The 18330-nt window shown below is 41.5% G+C and overlaps 1 protein-coding gene across 1 annotated transcript; it reads right to left on the bottom strand.

Annotated features, from left to right (window-relative positions):
- Window positions 1-127: 127 nt before the first annotated feature.
- LOC142750592 (extracellular calcium-sensing receptor-like) lies at window positions 128-18329 on the bottom strand. The gene is made up of 9 exons (XM_075859590.1): window positions 18073-18329; window positions 15453-15539; window positions 13560-13781; window positions 12381-12672; window positions 11452-12229; window positions 10218-10393; window positions 10004-10127; window positions 9032-9924; window positions 128-163 (listed from the first exon to the last, which is right to left on the bottom strand). Exons 1-9 carry the CDS (start codon window positions 18327-18329, stop codon window positions 128-130), a joined length of 2865 nt encoding a protein of 954 aa, XP_075715705.1.
- Between the last annotated feature and the right edge of the window lies 1 nt (window position 18330).

Here is an 18330-nt window from a genome sequence, read left to right as displayed (position 1 = left end):
ATAGACTGCAGTATTTAAATGGACCCTCACAAGTGTACTGAATTTATTGAGTATGGATCAATCAGCATATAGAAGTGAAAAATGTCCCATTTTTGCTTTATATATGTTTATAAAGTAGGAGGAGAAGTTAGCTACTTCTTCCTTCACTTATGTCATCACTGGTCTGCACTTCCCATAATCCCTCGCTATTAAAATGGTCACAAATGAACATGTGGTCTCTGTTACCAGGTCACTGATTACCCGCTCTAGAGGCAACTATTGGTCCTGATCCCGCTGACTCATAAGGTTGATGGTAGACAGTTACGTCTGATGGTGGACAGTTACGTTTGATGGTGGAGAGTTACGTTTAAAAAGTATAACTCCCAACCTTTGAATCCGACTACGTTTATTAAGTATGGATCAATCAGGACATGGAAGTGAAAAATGTCCCAGTTCTGCTATATTTGTTTTTTAAGTAGGAGGAGAAGTTAGCTACTTCCTCCTTCAATTATGTCATCACTGAACTGCACTTCCGAACATTCCTTGCTATTAAAATTGTAAAAAAAAAAAAAAGCTCAAATCATGTAGGTTATAAAGAAATGGGAAGGCCCTAATCTGTAGGAAATATCCCAGACGGACAATCATTTGGTCTCTGTTACCAGGTCACTGATCACCAGCTCTAGAGACAACTATTGGTCCTAATCCCACTGACTCATAAGTTCGATGAAGGACAGTTACGTCTGAAAAGTTAAACTCCCAGCCTTTGAAGCCCTACTAAGTTTTTTAAGTATAGATTAGTCAGGATATGGAAGTGAAAAATCTCCCATTTCTGCTATTTATTTTTATTAAGTAGGAGAAGTTAGCTACTTCCTCCTTCACTTATGTCATCACTGAACTGCACTACCCAACATTCCTTGCTACTAAAATTGTAAAAAAAACAACAACTCAAGTCATGCCATTTATAAGACTAGTCTATTCTTATATATCAGAGGGGTGCTTTGGAACCGCTTAGGCACCAGGGCCCAGGTGTGACTGCTACCTCGGCACAACCTATAGCTACGCCATTGCAGATAATGCTTCACTATCTAAAGGTAGAAAAAAGATTTTCCCAAGCTAGTCTCTGCTCCATAGGAATAATGGGGGGAAAAGATGTGACGTCCAGGCAGATCTGAAGGTGGGAAGACAGAGGAGCTTCCCAGGGACAGAAATGTTGTAGCTAGTAGCGAAGCTAGAGGGGGGGGGGCGGTGGTCACGGGCCCACTGACATGGTGGGGCCCACCACTCTTGCAGCTCCCGCCATGGCCATGCCACACAGGGCGGCCAGCTGCCTGTCTGGGGGGGGCGGCACAACTGAAACCAGCGTCCGCCACCCCCTCCTGCGCTAATTGTACCTGCGGGGCAAGTTATACCATCCCTGTATATACCAGTCATCATCCCTGTTTATAACCCCCATCTTACCTGAAGATACTAGCCAGGCTGGTATATACAGAGATGATAGGGGTTATATACAGGGATGATGGCTGCTATATACAGGGATGATTGGGGTTATATACAGGGATGATTGCTCGTATATTCAGGGATGTTGAGGGTTATATACAGAGATGATGGGGTTATATACAGGGATGATGGCTGGTATATTCAGGGATGATGGGGGTTATATACAGAGATGATGGGGGTTATATATAGGGATGATTGCTGGTATATAATTAGAATGCACCTCTTCAGTTTTAAACATGCATTAGGGAAGGCCCACATGGTTGGGGGGCCCACTCAGATATGTTTTGCCCCCCTCCCTGTGCGAAACCCCTAGCTACACCTCTGGTTGTAGTCTGTAATTATGTAGACAAAAAGTTAGAAGATAGACTTTCCATGGATTGTAATGCATTATTCTTTTATTCAGAGCAGGGCAACCATTTCAAACACTGCAACAAATGCAGGAAAATATTGAATGATACAAAATATGGACATCTACATACAATGATACAATAGTAACGCATAGATGTCTAATCCTAATCTGTCATTATATATCAACATATATCTACCTTGGTCCCAGGCAAATATAAGGCTTCATGCACACGACCTCAGCTTTGTGCACGGTCCATGATTATGGCACAGACGGGCCACGGAGTGTCATCCGCGGGCCGTCAACAATCGTGGACCGGGCACACACGAGATGTGCATCGACTTCAATTAGCAATTGCGGTTCGTAAAATGACATGCCCAATTTTTTTTGCAGCCTGGGCTCCGGGCACTGCACGAACTGTGGAATCCACAGTCGTGTGCATTGGCCCATAGGATATAATGTGCCCTATACTATCTGCAATTACGGTTACAAATTACTCCTCATGGTACTTGGGGTATAGTGGAATACAACGTTAGAATTCAGGTAAGCAAGTAGCTAGCCAATCTGTTGTAATTAAAAAGGAAAAGAAAGCGAGGGAAGTCCTATCGGTGTAGCGGACAGGAACAAACGCTACTCATATAAGTTATAAGAACAGCAAAATTGCTGTAAAATATACAAAGTCATAATCAACCCTAGGGTATTCATCTATTGCAGCTGGGTAAAAATGTGGACTTCTGGAAATATAGCGCAAGGGATGAGGTATCTTTACCAGTGGTGGGCGCCAGCTATAGTGCGCCCCCTACTATATTTAAATAGAGGTAGGAAGAGGTGATGGCCAAAGGAAATGGTGCCAAACCCTAGCAGGGAGGAGTGACCAAAGGCTATGATCTGTGGGTATTATGTGAGGGAATGGGGAAGGCTTTGGGCGGACATAGGTGACGTCCTTGCTTGCTGATGAAATCAGCCTCGCGCATGCGCAGTTGGAACGGAGGTTCCGACGTCCAAGATGTCATCGTGTACAGGCTTAGGTGACATCGTCGCGTAACTGGGGGATGTGACTGGCGCATGCACGGCTCGAGCAGGGATAACGATGTACATGTCATCGTGACGAGCAAGCATGTACTAGTCACTATGGTGATGCAAGCAACAGAGATAACTCTGGGGATATGGTAGGGTATGTGGGGAAAGCCCAAAGAAAAACGTGTAGGCAGTAAAATGGGATAAAATGGGCGTGGGGGGGGGGGGGTAGACATATACAAGTTGATGTACATAACTACTCTCGTGCACGCTAACACATTAACGAGATCAAATGTGGGATAGATCACAAGAAGCCATGTATATCGCAAGGTATTGGAGTTTTATGGATCCAGTATGCCTCCCCCTTTTAAGTATTTTGATTATATTGTCCCCCCTCCGTGGTTGGGCTACGTGTTCAAGGACCTAAAGCTTATGTTGTGAAATATTGTGTTTTTGTGTATGGAAGGGATGGGGGATGGGTAGTATTGAATAGTAGATTTTTGCAGCAAATGATGGACTTATATTGGCCGATGTGATTGATGACAATTTGGGTAGTCTCCCCCACGTAGGCCGTCCCACAAGGGCATTTAATTAAATAGATCACAACTTTTGAGTCACAAGTAAAGAACTCACGGAGAGTGAATGACTACCCTGAGTGCGGATGATGAATTTTGGAAGAAAAGAAGAGAAAAGTTGTACCACAATATGGCGCTGCTATACATGTAATAAGGCCCAATGTATTGTCAAATTAATTGAATTGATTTATTGAAACAGGCTATGAGCTACGACAGCAAATTGATGTCTTCATCAGGCCATAGATATGTCAAACAATACTCCATCTTAAATACAATTTGTTAACAACAAAAAAAGAGCCCAGACCTGAATCCCATTGAAAATCTGTGGGGTGACCTGAAGAGGGTCGTACACAGGAGATGCCCTCGCAATCTGATAGATTTGGAGCGCTTTTGCAAGGAAGAGTGGGCAACAATTGCCAAGTCAAGATGTGCCATGCTGATAGACTTCTACACAAAAAGACTGAATGCTGTCATAAAGCCAAAGGATAATTCAACAGAGTATTAGTTTAAGGGTGTGCAGATTTATGCAACCACATTATTTTAGTTTTTTATTTTCATTTTTCCACCCTAAAAAATTTAGTTTTTCAATGGAATTGTACAGATTAGGAGTCACATTAAAAGTGGAAAAAGTTCTGAAATTATTCATCTAGTACTGATTTTGTAACATGGGGTGTGTAGACTTTTTATATCCACTGTATAGCACCAAAATAACTTGAAGTATTGATAAATAAAAGACTATCTAGTAGGAACTTCAGGCAAATTGATGTGCAGACATGGCCCATAGGCCACAGATGACCAGTGGTACGAAGGACACTAGTCCCAGAATCCGGCTCTAGTTCAGGGTTAGCACAATTGAGGGAAAGGTTAAATTGACGTTTAATGCTATTACCTCGCCTAGATCAGCGTGTATCAGATGCTGGAGATCACGGCCGGGCACCAGAACGAGGACGGAGCTCTGCACTCTCGGTACGCAGTGCACAGTGAGCCGGGATCTCGGAGCGCTCGCGCTACTGAGTGTGTGGATGTCAACAATAACCACACACAGCATAGAGATCTTCTGATACTTTCAGTGGCTACATATGCACTAATCGAGCCGCGGTTTGGACTGGTTAGCAACATATGATACACATACGGTGCATTGAATAGCTAGTGTCGCTAGCATGAGAGATACTTTTGATTCAAAATAAAGGAACACAGGAATAAAGTATCAATTCTGTGATTTCAACTGAAGTTTTCTTAAACAGCAATGACTACGATTCATTAAACCCAATCTGATATTGGGCCGCACACTCTCTGCAATTATTGGAAGGAAGAGTTGTGTTCCCCAGACTGCCTTCACTTTCTAGTGATCCATGTTGCCAGATCTTTACAATAAATACTGCTACTGTTAAAAATAAAAAATAATATGCACTCATAGGCATCTCCCCACGGGAAATTGATCAACAGACTCATCATGCCGATTCTTTTCCGGGTATACGACACGTCATTTGTGAAGTGCCGTGTATGGGCTCGTCTGTTGTACCGCCTGTAACGCGCATGCGCAGGGATCGCGAGAACAGCAGGGACCGCACATGCGCGTTGCGGGCTGTACAGCAGAACAGCCCATACACGGCACGTCACAAGGGACGTGTCGTATACCCGGAAAATAATCGAAGATCAACACAGCGGCCGGAGAGTGACGTTACCCGTCAAGTTCCCCACGGCAGGATCTGTAAACGGGGCCACTTTGGAAAATGTAAGTATATTACAAATGTATTTATATTAATTAATTACAAGCATTAACACATAGTCATTTTATCTCGGACAACCCCTTTAATCCAGTTTTGCCACCTTAAACACCTTACTGCAGCAATTCGATCTATGCACCTTTCCCTCTCTATTCCCATTTAACTATCAATTTGGTGGCACACGTTAAATGGGATTTGATAATACAGTATAATAGGGTATTCTTCAGTCAAGGACCGCTCACCCTATCCCTGTTAGGTATAATATGCCATCCTAAGCCGGTCTATCTATTTTATCTAGAGACCCTTTGATCCTAATGCTTCTTGCCCTTCTTTTCCTCAAAATTTCCCTTTTCCCTTTTTTCTTTGTACCTAATTCGTATTGGTGGTGTACATCAGGACACAATTAGAAGCCAAGAACCCTCTAAGAGGTATTTCTACACTAGTCCCAGAAGCGTTCCAATTCCAAAAAAGAGTTAATCTATCACTGTTGAGTCACAAAGTTGACCTCTATCTACTGGAAGTTTCAGTATTCCTCCACCAGATATTATGTTATCTATCAGACTTTGTATCACCAGAGGATGTTGGTTCTGACGCTTAGAACAGGCCCAGCCACAACAGAGTCCATGAGGTCCAGGTGAGGACAACCCTACTGACTTTGGAGCAGACCAGTTGATACTACAGTCCATCTATTTTTGGAGTTAGATCACAGATAACTATTAGCCCATAAGGCTGATAAGACTTGTGTAGTAGATGGAGGGTGAACCCAATATACTCCAGTCCAACAGTTCTATATGCTTCCCTACAGGTCCCTCTGATCTCTGTTGTTTTAGAATAGTCAATATAAAAAATCTCTTACCTAGGGCAGCATATTGAGGCGACAGATCCGCTTTGAGATCTTAGAACATTTCCTGGTGCAGAGGTGGAAGATATCCGTTTAGAGGTATCCAAATATCCGATCAGTGGTGGTCCAAGTGGTGTGAGCCCTGCCGATAACTAGAACAAAGTGACAGGAGCACTAGAAGGTGTCATGCCGCTGTGTTCCCTGTTGGTTCTACTTAGCTTTTCTAGAGGCGCATGGTCAGCTGTTGACTATAATTGGCCAGCCAAGCACAACAACAGGGTATAAAGCAGCATGGTGCCTTCCTAGCAGGGCTGCCCCTTTGGTCTAGAGATTAGTGGGGGTAATAGAACTAGGACTCCCACCGTTCAGACATTGATCTCATTTCCTAATGATATGCAATGAATGTCTTTACAGGGACAACTCTATAAAGAAGGATCTGTAAGGGCACATATTCTCCTCCATCAAGGTGCAGGTCAGAATTGCAATATACTGCAGTACATTAGTATTGCAGTGTATCATGCAAGTGATCAATGATCACTGGATCAATTCCCCTAGGGAGACTAATGAAAAAAGTTAATTAAAGTTTTTGGGAATATATAAAAAAAGAATAAATATTAAAAGATCACAAAAAACACTTTTCCCATTTTCCACTAAAAGCAAGCCTACAAAAAAAATATTAACATAACTGGTATCGCCACGTCCATAAAAGTTCGAACTATTTCCATATAACATTATTTAACCCGGACAGTGAACGCCGTAAAAAAAATAATTAAAACGCAAGAGTCAATGTTTTTTGGTCACCTTGTCTCCCACAAAAAAATGGAATAACATGACATTTCATCCCATGTGACCTCTGCAGCCAATCACAGGCTACAGCTGTCACATGGGATGACACATCATCCCAGGAGGCCGGTCTGCAGGACATCAGAGGGTAAGTATGTGTTTTTTTTAAATTTTAACGTGCAGGTTTCTGCAGGGAAAATTCCGGCCGAAAAACGGCATCACAATTTGTTACTTTTTTTTCGGTCGGAACTATCTGCAGCTGCCAGGGCGGATACGCTGTGTACCTTTACGCCCTGTGTGAACATAGCATATCAGCTACTATAAAACGTAGTGCCCAAATAATAATAGTCAGGAGGACGGTGGTGGGTCCAGACAGTGGAACCCCTGGGGCTTTGGCACTCCCTACAATCCAGCTATGATGAAGGGGCCCGTGGTGCCCCTTCGAGTTTTAGCTCAGGGATATTTAAAGGTTGGAGATTTTTACAGCATTCACCGTGTGGTATAAACAATATGTGAACTGTATTCTACGGCTCAGTACAATTATGGCGATACCAAAATGTTTTTTACGCTTTACTACTTTTGCTCAAAATAAAGAATTTGTAATTTTAAAAAAAATTATTTGTGTGGTTTATTCTTTTTTTTTTCATTTTTTATGTTTTTTATTTAAATTATTCTCATTTTTTTAAAAATTCCAATTAGTGGCTTGGCTATGCAATCACTTGTTCACTCATATAATACACATCTGTATTGCAGTGCATTATGTCCGTCATCGTAACGCTGACTGCCACGCTATTAGGGCCTGACTCTGGCATGTTCGGAAGTACTTCCCGGCAGCCACGTACTGTGTATATGTATATATATATATATATATATATATATATATATATATATACATATAAGAAATATATATACACCGCGGATATCGAGAAGTGGTTGAGCCTCAGAAAAGTTATTATGTGATGTGTTGTATGGAGCATGTTATAGATACAACCCAACAAGTCATAAATATTGCATGTATTTTATTGTCCATGTATAAAAAACGGTTAGAAATCACTCGGCCGCATACATTCATAGACTCTTATATCCTCTTTATTTACGTAATGTACAGTATACAATGGATAGTATTGATGAAATATCCTTTGAGAACATCTGAGCTCCATTGTCCATCAACCTATATACAGTCCATATACCGGATAACCTGGTGTGAATTAATCCATGTATAGAGTAAAGTGTTCCAGGGCGAACACAGACAGCAACGGGCCCCCTGCAAGAATATTATATGGGCGCCTTACCCTCCAATATCTCATCATAGAGCACCCCCTCTTAGCTCTATCTAACATCCAAGGTCATTGTGAGCTATTGTCATTTGCTCAGTCCCTTAATAGACTGTAGGAAGCTGCTTTTAAGGTGGCAGTGGACCCGCTAATGTGCTGGGCCCCTGTGCAGCTGCAGAGGTTGCACATATGGTAACTCTACCCCTGAAGTTTTCCCAATGGATGTAACAAAAAGGTGGTGTATATGCTCAAATGATGAGTACAGGGGTCTGATGAGTGGCAAATGGCAGGAGTCTAAGCTAGGAGAGAAATGTTTCCTATGGTCAACATTAGAGTTGATCTTGCTGTGTTGAAAGCACATGAATTAATTTTGGACTTGAAGTGAATGTCCACACTGGTCCAAAATTTTGTGATAAATAATTTCCTGATGTGTTTTTTGATAGCAGTAGCAGCTTTGCTTTTCGTTTTCCAATTCTCCTACATAGAGGTACATAGATGATACAATTTTGTCAATGTATGACAGTACACAGTAAGCTCCTAAGCTCCCCCTAGAGGGGGCTATAGGCAACCAAAATTTTATTATTTAATTCAGGCCTAATGCACACAGCCGTGTATGTCCGCCCAAGTCCCGTCCGTGATCCGTGGAAAGATAGGACATGTGGTTCGGAGAGTCGGGTCCGTTTTCATGGACCCGATTCACCTGCTAAAGTGAATGGGTCAGTGAAAACTATTGGCTGCCACTCGGATTCCGTGAAAAACGTCCCGAGTGTCACTCGGTCGCATGCAAGTGCAACTGGACTTATAGCTTAGCAGGGTATTTGGAGATCAGAACCAGAAAAATGAATCTCTGAGTGTAATAAAGATTTATCATAATTTTGGACCCATTTAGATAAAAAAAAATTATAGCATCCAGGGGTGGACATTCACTTTATGGAAGTATTGTAAATGAAAATATAATGTAAAACCTATAATCACTTTGTTCCTGCCTTGGCTTTGCCCATTAGATATTCCTTTGAGTTCATACTGGGTCGGAACAGTATGATGAAACATTTAGGGAGGAACATACAGATCACAAGAGCCCAACTGGAAGATAAGATTGCAAAGACCTCCATGGCTATAACATATTGTCCCTTTGCACTGAGAGTGGCTGGGATGAAGGACACCCAGACACTGAGGAAGGCCAACATGGTAAAAGTGATAAATTTGGCTTCGTTAAAGCTGTCAGGGAGTCTCCTTGCCAAAAAGGCTACAATAAAGCTTATTGAGGAGAGCAAACCAAGATATCCCAACATGCACCAGAAGGTAGTGGAAGAGCTTTCATTACACTCGGCTATAATGACTTCAGGTTGGGATTTTATGTTGTACTCTGGAAACGGAGGCGAGAGAGACAACCAAAAAACACAGAGCAACAGTTGTACAAGTGAGCACAAAGAGATTATCATGTAGGACACCCCAGGACTTGTCCACCTCTTGAGTTTACTATCAGGCTTCGTAGCCATAAATGCAGACACAACCATGAAGGTTTTGGCCAATATAGTAGAGATGCAAATTGCAAAGACCATACCAAATATCACCTGTCTCAGTAGACATTTCACAGTTTCAGGGTAACCAATGAAATTTAAAGAGCACAAGAAGCAGAGAAATATAGAAAAAATAAGGAGACAACTTAAAGAGTAGTTGTTTGCCCTAATAATAGGGGTACGTCTATATCGAAAAAAAAGACACAAAATGAAAAGTGTGATGACTGAAGAGGAAACAGCTGCAGCAGTCAAGGAGGAGCCCAATGGACCTTCTGAAGAAAGAAACTCAATGGTCTTTGGGATGCATTGTTTTTTTTTACTATTAGGCCACAAGTTCCATGGACATTTGTAGCAATCATCTGAATCTGGGAAGGAAATAGAAAATAAGTTTGAGAATGCATGGAATTTGTCATTTTAACATATTGCTTTGAAGTTCTTACTTACCAGTTTTATTAGACATTTCTCCATGAGGACATGAAACACACTGAAAACAACAGATAGGCTCTCCTTGTCTCCCCACCCTTCTGAAACCAGGAGGACAGCTCTCACTGCAGACAGATGTTGGAACCTTTAAAATGTCGAAAATGGAAAAGTTGAACATTCTACATTCAACTTAAAATATAGGTGATGCTCTTTTTGTAGGTTTTCCATAATATACCTGTCCAATGCCAAAAGGCCACATGATAGCACTAATGTTAATGGTGAAGATATTTCCATCAGTGGCTGCTGTATCGTAGCTTCCAACCTTGACTTTCTTCATGGTCCCATTATCTTCTAGTTGCCAGTTGACAATGTCGTATACTGCCGGGAGATCCCCATTCTCATCAAAGAAGGCTTCTCTCCCATCATTAAGTTTTACATTTACATTTTGTATGTAGTGTTTCAACTAAAGAAAAAACATAAAAATATTAAGGGTTCTCTGGCGAAAAGCTTGAAGAAAGACCTGAAGAAATTGGCATTAAAATGGCAGAGGAGGTTCAATGTTGACAAGTGGTATACATTTTTGGGCAAATATGCACGCTATTCATGCCATAAATGGATCACAATTAGATGTGTCTACAACGGAAAAGGATTTGAGTGTAATTATTGATTATGAACTAAATGATAGCACTCAATGCCAGTCTGCTGCATCTAAAGTCGACAAGCTATTATCTAGTATTAAGAAGGGCATGGCTTCTAGAATAGAACATTTTCTGTTACCCTTTTAGCACTATTGTGGCCACATCTTGAGTATGCAATCTTGTTTTTGGCATGAGTTTATAAAATAGATATAAAAAAGAAAGTTCAAAGAAGTGCAACCAAAATATAAAGAAGTGAAGAATATTGGTTGTCAAAGCTGAATATATTAACCCTAAAAAAGAGAAGGCTGAGGGGGGATATAATATATTTTTATAAATATGTACAAAACTCGGCCCTATCATAAAACAGTAGAACAAGGGGTCACTGCTTGCAGTTAAAGGAAGGGCAATTTCATGTCCAAACAGTAAAGTTTTAGATCCTGCTTCCGTATGATGTGGTATCATAACTGAAAGTGTGGATAGATGTAAGAAAGATTTGAATATCTTCCTTGATAGACGAAATATGCAGGGTTACTGCTTTTACTGTAGAATGTTGGTCTAGAGTTCTGTCCCATGGCCAGTAGTGATCAGGAAGGATTTTTTCCACTTTATGGCAAATTGGTCTATGCCGGGTCAACTGGGGTTTATAAGTTTAAATAGTTGGACGTAATGGTGGACTTACAGTAGGTTAGGTAACAAATATAGCCCCAAGCTCAGGTATACACAGTGTGTAGTTGACGTAGTAGCAACTTTATGAACTTTCTTCCATTCTTACCTGCCAAGGTTTGATGTGGTGTATATCTGCACAACTCCCATTTTGGAAGGGTCCTCTACCTTCCAGACAGGTTCTCATATCATGAAGAGATTTTGCTATGACCTGAACAGAAGTATAAATACTCCAGGAACCTCTTAAACTGGACACATCAGTGAAGGCATTGTCAACATTAGTGAGGTCTTCAGATCCTGTACACATCTTGGTTGCATTAACCAATGATTGTGAAACATTCATCAAATTTATGAATCTGCATCCAAAAGTTTTTTCCCAAAATATTTTACTCAAGGTTTTCTCCGAATTTACGGTAAAATTAGGATGAATATTGTTCAAATATTCTTTAAATCCTGGAATGGTTGAGCTGTGGAAGGCAAAGCCAAAGGTTCCCGAGAGAAACATAGAGTATTTTTCTCCTCCTAAAATAGGCGAGGTCGACCAAGCTTCACTGGCCACAAAAATCCTCCCAGCAACTTTTTGCTTTATCATCTCATCTACCAGTAGTGCAACATAGAGGTCGTTGGAAAAAACAAGCACAACTTTCGCCGTTGATGCCTTAATCACTCTAGTCACATGGGGTACGTTTCTATCCATGCTATTAGCCACAATGTACTCAGTAAAGGCCACACAAGCTCCAGCTTTGAGGATCTCCTTCTTAACCAGTTGGACACCTTGATAACCATAATCACTTCCCAAGGCAACCAGCCCAACCCATTTCCAATTAAAATGCAATATTAGGTGAGCCAACCCTTTTGATTGAAATGTGTCACTGGGAACGGTTCGGAAGAAGGAAGGAAACTGCACCCGGTCACTCAGCAGAGAGCTAGTAGAAAAATGACTTATCTAAAAAAAAAAAAAACACATATGCAAATAATGACACAATATTTCGACATAACTTTGTATTTGTCGACAACACATTGTTATTATATGGACCATAAAATTCATCTACAAATTACAGTATATGATGGACTTCTCTGTAGCCCCAGAACCCTACCTGTGGATATCTGTACAATCCCAATATATGAGCCATAAGAATTGAAGATGATGACATGGCATGACCAAGGACTGCGGCCAGAGATGGTTTTTCGTGGCAGAAGTAGTTTGGTATTGGCTTGTTGTGCCCTGTTAACATCCATAAGGTTCCCTCAAGTTCTTTTCGTAAAGCAGCACAGGAATCAAAGGCAACAAAACCCAAAGTGATGTTCGGTAGGAGATGTGGATGTCCATTGATCTCTTCTAAGGCAAACAGCATGGCCTGGAACTGCTGATATATTTCAAGAAGAAACCTGAATAAAAAGAAGTCTTAAGATGGTCAAAATCTAGAAAAATTAGATACTTCAACTGTTGTCTAGCCTACATTTCATATTATAAAGATATTGGAGGTCTCTGCACTAGGGTTGGCCACCAGTAGAAACGAGATATCATTTTCAAGATGTTGGTTTGTCATTATCCCAAATCTTCTCCACTAATTAAATATTTTATCCTCTACAATCCATGGAAAAGAGACTCTTCTTCCATAATAAAACTTCCAGGTCTTACCAATACTTGCCTTATGGGGGATTAAATCCATCTATCTAGAATTTTATTGAAGCTCCGTATAACTTAACACAACCTAGATACTTAATGTTTAGCTTGTGTTTATACAAATGCCGAGAAAAACGATCAACAAAAAAGTTGGTCTATGGTGGTCATTGTGTTAGCCAAAATATGCAGCAGAGCTGAGTATGTCATTTGGCACGTGTCGGGACATCACAATATTTTATCTGGGCCTTCAGATGGAATTACAGGTAGAACTTTTAAGTTATCTGAGCTCTGTTGCATCTGTGTTTTCATTATGAATACATTCCCGCTATAAGACCAATTACTCAAGAAGCAGTTGGGTGGAAGGTGCCTCCTAAAATGTTGGACAGTATTTTTGCCTTTAAAGTTTTCTGTTGGTGAAGAGTTTGAGGAGACCGTGGATGGTAAGAAAACAAGCTAATTGGATCCTTAATCTATAACGTACACTGTAAGTGAGAAAATCCAGCTCATTGGATAAGGAGAAGAAAAAGGAGAAGGACCACCACCAACAAGACAAATGAAGATTATCCCAGAAGTCATGGAAACAATTTGAAGTAACCTGATGACCCTAACACAAGGTAGGAAAATATTGTACTTAAGAATAAGGTCTTACATAGAGCACACGTCTTGTGGAGGGGTCTCTGTAAATGTGAATTTCTGGAATAGTTTATCGAGATGGAAAGGTAGAAGGACCCCAATTAGAATATCTCCTGATCTGATGACTCCGGAGAGGTTGGAAATGTCCAGTCCACATCCCATGTCACTTCCATAGGAGACTGGGATCAGGTAAGACAGAAGCAGATGCCAAAGACACCAGTAGAATTGGGTGATCAGCCTGAGTTAGAGAAGACAATGAGAAAGAGGGTCCAATCATATAATGGTGGTTACATTGTAATAACAGCAAACAGAAAAGTCCATGTGGTTGACCATGAACATTAATCCAGCAGCACAGAATATTTCTGAAGATTTGAAGCTCCTAACCCCTCGTAACGTTGCCCCTCACCTACCATGTGACATTTCTCATACTAATGTCTTCTTATGCATCAGATGATTTGATAGGCCTACAGCAGAATCATGAACGACCCCAACCCTGCCCCACTAGTACCCTCTAATAGTCTTCTTGGAAGATTTACCTCATCTTGTCTCATCTTCTGTCTAGGTATGTTCCTTTTGCTTCCTGTTAAGTCTACATTTTTATAGAGAAGATGATGTCATCAGAGGTTACAATTCCCTAATTATTCAATGGTTTATCTTTCTGCAGGGAAATGAAAGCTGGAAGTGTAATTATCTGGATTATAGGTGACACTGGAGACGCTCAGAATGATTAATATAAATTAATTTTAGTAATTTTTATTTTAGTTGATCATTTTTTTAGACAGATGGCACCATGGGCAAGACTATGTTTCATGGCAGAAGCATTACTATACTATAATAGAAGAATAACTGTACATGTAATGTATACTTGTTGGGTACTGCCTGCTGCTGTGTTGCTCCCATTGTTTTTTTTTTTTTAATTCACAATTTTTTTTATTGTTTATTGTCAACTGTAAGTAGAAAAGATCAAAGCAATACAGTAAAGAAATGCGTCAGTGGAGTTATAAATTCAATGAATTGGACCATTGAAAGAGTTATTGAGCGAAGAGATGTGATACAAAATAATAACATACAAAGCAGTATAAAGCAAATAGGGCAACTGGAAGGTAAACAATCCCCAAATTTCTATGAACCAGTGCACAGAGCCGACCTTGGCCTAAAGCATAGCATAAAGAGTTAACTAGGAACTTAAACAGTTTCCACAGGTACACGTGTATAATGTTACAACATAAATATGATCTACAGGTAGCATTCAGCGGAAGATCAGGACTTTTAGAAAGTAAAAAGTGTACATGGTATGAAAAAAAAAGGGGCAAACTAGATATGAGCCAAATAAGAACCACGTCCGTGGCATAGAACAATTAAGGGCTACGGGGCATGTCAAAGAGTCTACATTGGGAGGAACAGACAGTGGCAGGAGATTGCAGCCATCTGTCCCATATTTTAGTAAATCTGAGAGGACAGTTTCTATGTTGGTATAACTATTTCTTGTGAGGTAACATACCACCAACAATAGACAAACATTCTGCAAATGTAGGGGCACGACAAGACAACCAAGTTTTAGCTAACAACTTCTTGGCATAATACGGATGGATATTACGTGAGTCAGATTCCGCAGGATCAGGAATGAAAATACAAGCCTTGGGGCACAGTCGGACAGGAGTCCCCATCTCATCATTCAGAAATTTGATAACCTGATCCCAAAACCCAGGTACCTTAGTGCAGGATCACTTCAGATGATAAAATGTGCCCGAAGTAAGCCTACATTTAGGACATTCATCAGGGTAGTCAGGACGGAATCGATGCTGGAGGAGGCATAGTATGCCCTATGCAGTTTATACAATAGAATTGTGAGAGACATTCATTATAGTTGGATGATATGGATTTAGGAGAGAAGAGTGCTCTATCTCACTCATCCTCAGTCAATGGACCCACATCTCGCTCCCTTTTCATCTTCAGTGGAGAGAGCATAGATTCTCTAAATTTGCAGGTCAATAAACTATAAAAATTAGAGATTAAGTATTTAGTAGGAGGGGAAAGCATAAAGTTAGGGAGTGGAAAGCTTTGATACATTATCTCCCCGGAGCCCAACTGAGTCTCAAGAGCGTGTTTCATTCTTAAATAGGAGAACAATTGGGAGGAGGGAGGGTAAATTCTTCCTGTATCTCCAGGATTGGCTTAATACCAGAGTTGGAATACAGGTGAGAGATATAACAAATACCATTCCTGTGCCAGGAGATGTCAAGGGAGAGCTGAAATAGTTCTGAGAGAGCTCTACAGTGCCATAAGGGTGTGTGCCTAGTGAAGCCTGTAGAGTAAAACAAGCATTGGGACACTTTCCACACCAGTAACAAAAGGTATAAAGGGTGAGTATAACAGAGACTAAATGGGGAAATAAGTAGAGTCTGGACTCACACACGTTCAGACGTGCCCCACTGCGCCTGATGAGACAACTGACTAGTGTCACTATCCGTGGGTATGTGGAACCACTAGGCCGCACCACCGTAGCGGAGTAGCAGCTGGCCAAACAACAGTGTACCAAGTATATACAAAGTCCAAGCACAAGGGTACCTCTAATAGTCCAGACAGTAGCAGAGGCTTAGTTACAGATAGAACTTGAAGGCAGATGACGCCACATGTGGTGGATGATATCAGATGTGGCAGATGATACCAGACGTGGTGTATGACAGCAGGCGTGACAGGTGGCACAACAAGACTCCAACTCTAGATAAGGCTCAGGAACAAACACAGCACGGGATACAAGATACAGGTAGCAGGGCACGGGAACACTGGGAACAGGATAACACTAAGGGACCATTTGCTAAGACTAATATGGAAATACACAACGCTCAGTCAAGGAGTGAAAGGGCAGGGCCCTTTTTATAGTCCAGCGTGATCTGAGGATAACTAGTTAATTAACTACATATGTGCACGCTGGCCCTTTAAGGCCAGGAACGAGCCTATAGACCAGTGCAGAGCTGGGCAGAGCTGGGCAGATGCGAGCGGTGGCGTCTCCTGGGAGGGAGGCACCGGCCCGAACATGGAAGTCTGCGGTCTCGGCCCTCGAGAGGTGAGTAAGAGCGACGGTCCGCGGCCGCAGACGTTACAACTAGCAGTATAGTACCATTTAACACTGGGGAGAGACACACAACCTTCATTCCATGGGGTGTATAAGCACCGGCTTGCCACCCGGGATCTACCATTATTCCATACAAAAAAAGTGAGAATACTTTCAATATGCTGTAATAAACAAGCTGAGAGGTATATAGGAGACTGCTGGAGAATGTACAGGATTTTAGGCAAAAGGGTCATTTTAACTAAACTCACTCTTGCAGCTGTACATAGGACCAATTGGTTCCATCTCTCAGTCTTAGTGCATAAGAAAGCGATTAAGGGGGTGATATTTAATGCCTCAAACCAAAATGCGTCATTATAGAAAGCAGGGAAACCCCAGGGTCAGCGAGATATAACAGGGTATCATCTGCATACATGCTGACCTTTTCTTGTAGGGGAAGGTTAAAACTTATATTACGGGATTCTCGTCTGAGTAGTTCGGCAAGAGGTTCCACTGCCGGCGAAAATAATAAAAGGGAAAGATGGCAACACTGTCAGGGAACTTCTATACAAAGGAAAGGGGTTCGAAGTCCAGCCATTTACGCTCACTCGTGAGTATGGGGTAGAATATAATAATTTAACCCATTTTATAAATACGGCTCCAAATCCAAATTTCGCAAGGGTTAAGAATAGGAAATCCCATTCTATTGAGTCAAATGCCTTAGCAGCATCCAGGGAAAGTTTGACCCTAGCGCCGACATCCTCATGAGTGGTCTGCAAATTAGTAAATAACCGGCGAAGATTATTGGCTGTAGCTTTGCCAGGCATAAAAATTGTCTGATCCGGGTGTATCAAAGACAGTATAACCGTGTTTAATCGTCTCGCCAAAAGCTTTGCCAGGATATTTATGTCAGTCTTGAGGAGTAAATGGGTGGGTAGGAATCACATAATGGGGGTGTTTTTACAACTATCGTAGACTCCCTCATTGAACGTGGTAGTTCTCCAGAGTCCAATGCCACCTGATAAACATCTAGGAGATGAGCAGCCAAAAAATCAGCCTGAGCCCTGTAAAACTCAATAGGCAGGCCATCACTACCGGATGATTTAGACATCTAAAAGGAGGCCATGGACCCCAGAATCTCCTGCACCATAATGGGGCCATCCAAATAATCCCTATGGGCAGTCGATGGTGAGGGAACAGTCACCAGCTCTAGATATTCAGTGATTTCTGTGGGGGAGGCAGAGATGTGTGAGAAGTATAATGTTTCATAATATGAGCAAAAGGCCGACAGAATTACCTGTGGGGCAGAGGACTAGGTGCCATCTGAAGCCGCAAGTAGTGATATCACAGGGGGTTCTCTATCACACTTAGCTATACAAGCCAAAAGCTGACCACATTTTTCACCATGTTCATAGTATGATTGTTTCTGCCATATTAGGAGGTGCGATATAAAGAAACCTTTCAAAAACATTCCGACTTATGATCCCCGGTCGGATTATTGATATATTGGAGTTCAGCTGCAAGAGCGGCATTAGCCAGCTGAAGTTCGTTATGTGCCAAACCTCTCTTCAAATCATTAATTGCCACAGATAGTGCCCCACGTGCATATGTCTTGAAGGAGTCCCACACAACTAAGGAAGAAGCACTGCCGTCATTGTCAAGAAAAAACTGATGCCTTTTAGTCTGGAAATAATCAGATGGGGGAGAATTTTCAGCCAAAAGGGGTTTAATCATT

Source organism: Rhinoderma darwinii, chromosome 3 (assembly GCF_050947455.1).
Source record: "Rhinoderma darwinii isolate aRhiDar2 chromosome 3, aRhiDar2.hap1, whole genome shotgun sequence".
Taxonomy (NCBI): Eukaryota; Metazoa; Chordata; class Amphibia; order Anura; family Rhinodermatidae; genus Rhinoderma; species Rhinoderma darwinii.
Note: the sequence above shows the minus strand (reverse complement) of the source record. Positions and strands in the feature narration are given on the sequence as shown.

Coding starts and splice junctions, on each gene's coding strand:
- LOC142750592 (XM_075859590.1), bottom strand. CDS start 18,329: ATGATTAAACCCCTTTTGGCTGAAAATTCTCCCCCATCTGATTATTTC. Junction 13,782..15,452: donor GGTCCATTGACTGAGGATGA/GTGAGATAGAGC, acceptor TCTCTAACTCAG/GCTGATCACCCAATTCTACT. Junction 12,230..12,380: donor GATTGTACAGATATCCACAG/GTAGGGTTCTGG, acceptor TTTTTTTTTTAG/ATAAGTCATTTTTCTACTAG.